This window comes from Manacus vitellinus, unplaced genomic scaffold (genome assembly GCF_001715985.3).
Source record: "Manacus vitellinus isolate BGI_N305 unplaced genomic scaffold, ASM171598v3 scaffold_14_pilon, whole genome shotgun sequence".
NCBI lineage: Eukaryota > Metazoa > Chordata > Aves > Passeriformes > Pipridae > Manacus > Manacus vitellinus.
The window spans coordinates 12219645-12223649 of record NW_021939063.1 but is presented as its reverse complement, the minus strand read 5'-3'; the positions used below and the strand labels follow the sequence as shown (position 1 = coordinate 12223649).

At 62.3% G+C, this 4005-nt stretch overlaps 1 protein-coding gene across 1 annotated transcript in view; it reads left to right on the top strand.

Annotated features, from left to right (window-relative positions):
• The window catches only part of COL7A1 (collagen type VII alpha 1 chain), a 28936-nt gene that overhangs the window by 1842 nt on the left and 23089 nt on the right, over positions 1–4005 (top strand). The window contains exons 8-18 of the mRNA XM_029958340.1: positions 1518–1628; positions 1736–1882; positions 2072–2188; positions 2263–2412; positions 2585–2713; positions 2800–2946; positions 3075–3230; positions 3302–3445; positions 3528–3653; positions 3728–3874; positions 3955–3992. Of these exons, the coding sequence (XP_029814200.1) occupies positions 1518–1628; positions 1736–1882; positions 2072–2188; positions 2263–2412; positions 2585–2713; positions 2800–2946; positions 3075–3230; positions 3302–3445; positions 3528–3653; positions 3728–3874; positions 3955–3992 (1412 nt within the window). The remainder of the gene's footprint in view (positions 1–1517; positions 1629–1735; positions 1883–2071; positions 2189–2262; positions 2413–2584; positions 2714–2799; positions 2947–3074; positions 3231–3301; positions 3446–3527; positions 3654–3727; positions 3875–3954; positions 3993–4005) is intronic.

The window sequence follows — 4005 nt, the reverse complement described above, 5'->3', positions numbered from 1 at the left end:
CCTGGCAGCCTGGCCCTGAGCTCCCCCAGGGCTACAGCCTCAGCTACACTGTGCAAGGTGAGGGGATGGTCCTACGAGGGTCGGTGCTGCCTGGATGCTCTACCTTTGCGCAGCAGCCCCATGGGCACGGGGAGTACATGGATGGGGGTTGATGCAGGGATGCATGCCCAGAGTGCTGCGGGTGTGTGCACGCCTGCCTTTGCTGCAGCAGCCAGCACACGTGCGTGGGCTGTGGGGCACACGTGTGTGCAGGGCTGTGGAGGCAGCCTGTGTACTCCTGGAGGCTTCATGCACAAGGCTCAGGGTGTGTGCTTGGGTGTGCATGATGGCCAGGGGCCTGATATGTGCACCCCAACTCAGGGCTGGGAGCACAGGCACATATCTACCCCTATGACTGCTGCATGGGGGGGGGCAGGCAGCAGACCCCTATCCCAGCCAGGGGCTGGGCTGAAGCTGCACACCTGGCAGCCCCACCCTGGCCCTGGGTGATCCAAGGGGTGCCCCTGCTCTGGCCCATGTCCCAGCCTCTCCCGGTACTCCCCACCCCTGGCAACAACTGGCATCCTCAGGGCAGGATGCCAGCCTGTAAACACCCCTTCCCTGCCGGGCCTGGTGTGTTCCATGTCCTTGTGCCCACCCACACTCCTCTGCTGTCCTTTCAGGAGAAACCCAGGGGGAGGAGAAGAGCCTGGGGGCCAGTGCACAATCAGCCACACTCAGCAACCTGCGCCCCGACACGGAATACGTGGTGATGCTCCGACCCCGTTACGCACAGCAGCCTGCTGTCCCTGCCACCCTCACCGCCCGGACACGTAAGCACTGCCTGGCCCTGGGCTCAGCCAGGGTTAGGGATGGGTTCCCAGCACAGTCCCTCCAGTCACTGTGCCTCGTTGGGATGGGGCTGCCAGGCCCACTGCTGCCTGTAGGGGTGGGATGGAGGTAAGCATGACTACAAGGTGATGCTCTGAGCCCCAAAAGTTGGTCCCAGGGCAGGGTGCAGCGCTGTGCGCTTCCAATTTCCTTTGCTGCCTTCTGGGAGTGTGTCGACCAGAGCTTTCCTCGCATGACGTAAAAAATTCTGACTGAAAAAATGCAGTGGTGTTTTTTTTTTTTAATTTGAGTGTGGTGCTCTGCAGGAGGAAAATGTGGTTTCCACCAGGAAAGAGAGTGGTGGAAAGTGAGTAGAAGTGAGGGTGAGGCCCCCGGGGCAACACCTTTACAAGCCTCAAATTTTGGCAAACCGATTCCTTCAGCTGCCCCAGGCAGTCTTAACCCATAGAAAGTATTTAAGGCATTAAGAGGAAGGCTTTGAGCTCCACTTTGCAGGAGTCTCGTGCTTTGAAGGAGCCGCCTGGGCACGAGCTGTACTCAGTGACCTCAGTGCAATTCAGCATCCGTCAGCAGGGGCAAGAGGGGCTTCTTGCCCCTGGAGCAGGCAGTTTGCAGACGAAGGTGATTCACCCTGCCCCTCTCATGTGGGGGATGGACAGGCACCTCTCTTCCTGCAGGACATCCAGTGGGTGTGCAGCACTTGGCTGTCCACAACATCTCAGCACAGAGCATGCTGCTGGCCTGGCAGCCTGTCAGTGGTGCCACCGGCTACCGGCTCTCCTGGGCAACCCTCGCAGGTAGGTGCCTGTCCCAGAGCTTGTGGCCCCTAGGAGGAGGGAGAGGAGGGGGCTGGTGGCACCTGCTGCCCAAAGCCCCCAAGGGACTGCTGCACTGGCTCCCACAGGGCAGGACAAGCACAGGGTGGACCTGGATGCTGGTCGAACGTCACACGCTCTGGTGGGGCTGCAGCCCAACACCGACTATGTGGTGACAGTGGCCCCACTCTTCAGGGAACTGGAGGGGCCCACAGCCACTGTGCGGCAGAGGACAGGTAGGTGTTGGGTACAGGTGATGCCATCCTTCTGCTGGCCTGTACTCTGCCCTGGGATGAGGCCAGAACTGTCTGCCATTGTCCCACATGCTGCCTACCCTGCTTTGTGCGGGGACTGGAGACCTGCTGGCATTGTGGCTGGCTGCAGAGTGGCACAGGGTAGCCTGGCCCATGGGGTTCCTCTTGCAGAGGCAGGTACAGACCAGACGCTGCAGACCAACATCCTGGGTCCCACATCCATCCAGGTGCTCTGGACCAGTGCCCGTGATGCCCGTGGCTACCGTCTAGAGTGGAAGAGAGCCACAGGTGGGCTCAGGGTGCCCGTTGCCCCTGAGGACCCTCCGTTCCAGCAGCTGGCAGTGACCCTTTCCTCCCCACAGGACCAGAGCCCCCCAGAACAGTGTCTCTCCCCAGCAGCACCAATACTTACCAGCTGACTGGGCTGAAGCCAGGCACCGAGTACCGCATCACCCTCTACACGCTCTATGATGGTGGGGAGGTGGCCACCCCCGTCACCACCTTCCAGACAGGTGAGTGACTGCTGTAGGTCCCCTGGGTTGTCCCCCACGTGGCATTGCTCAGCTTGGGGATCCCCTTGGCCACAAGACCCCTCAGCTGCCTGGTCATGGCCCAGGATGACTATGAGGGGCTGTGCTGTCCAGGCTGTGCAGCTCCAGCTGTGCCTCACGCGTCCCCTCGCAGGTGTGGAGGGGCCCGTGGGCGCTGTGTCAGACCTGCGGCTTGTTGAGGAATCGGGCAGGTGGGTGCGGCTGAGCTGGACCAACGTCCCTGGTGCCACCGAGTACAAAGTGGTGGTGCGCAACAACCAGGGTGAGTCTGTGGGCAGGGGCAGGGGTGGCACCTGGGGGACCCTGACCAGCTGACACTGAGGGTCCGCACTGCCCCGCTCCCGGTAGATGGCACGGAGAGGACGAGGCGCATCCCAGGCAGCCAGACGGGGCTGGAGCTGGGTGACCTCCGGGAGGGCATCACCTACCTGGTGCGTGTCTCGGCGCTGGCAGGCAGCCGGGAGGGCAGTGCTGCCACGCTCCCCGTCCGCCTCAGTAAGTCCACATCCGGCACCAGGATTGCTGGTCCTGGATTTTCCCACTCCAGCATGCATTTGTCCTCTGTCCCCCTGCAACCCCTTGAGGTGGCAGGGTGGCTCTGGGGTCCCTCTGGATTCCCCAAGGTGACGCTGTGGTGCCATGGGGGGGTGCAGAGTACCCAGCTGTGGGCAGCATCTCGGAGCTGCGGGTGACAGAGGCCGGTCCCAGCCAGCTGCGGGTCACCTGGCGAGGGCTACCAGGCGCTGGGGGCTACCTGCTGACGTGGCGAGGCAGTGACGGTGAGTGTGTGGACTGTGAGATGCTGTGGTGGTACTGGCGGAGCCCTTCCTATCCCAGCCATTTGTGTTAGGTCTGAAGCAATCCCGCTTCCTCCCTGCTGACCCCACCACCTTCACCATTGAGGGGCTGCGTGCTGGCATCGTCTACACAGTCAGTGTCTCGGCCATCATGGATGGCCGCGAGGGCAGCCCTGTCACTGCCACGGGACGGATAGGTGAGGTGTCCTCCTGCCCGTCAGTGCTGTCTGCTGCCACTTGCTGTGAACCCTGGTGACAGTGACCCCCTTGGTGTCACAGCACCTGAGCAGGTGGGGACAGTGACCCAGCTGGAGGTCCAGGCATCCAGGAGCAACGTTGCCCGTGTCACCTGGGTCGGTGTGCCAGGAGCCACTGCCTACCGCGTGGTGTGGAGCCGTAGGGATGGTAATGTGGGATGAGGATGGGGCTGGGCTGTGAGTGTGACAGGGTGGGTGGGCTGATGCCGCAGTCTTCGACAGGGGGCTCGGAGAATAGCCAGCGAGTTCCTGGACACACCAACTCCTTTGACATCCCCGACCTGGAGGGAGGTGTCTCCTACACTGTGAAGGTGACGGCACTCATTGGCAACCGAGAGGGCAACCCCGTCTCCATTGTCGTCACCACCCGTGAGTGCTGGGGCAGGTGACAGCATTCCAGGTTGGCACTGGGCACCCTTGCCCCTAATGCCTGTCCCTTTGCCCCACAGCGGAGGCAGTCCCACTGACCCCTGTCAGTGGCTTCCAGGTGACAGAAGCCT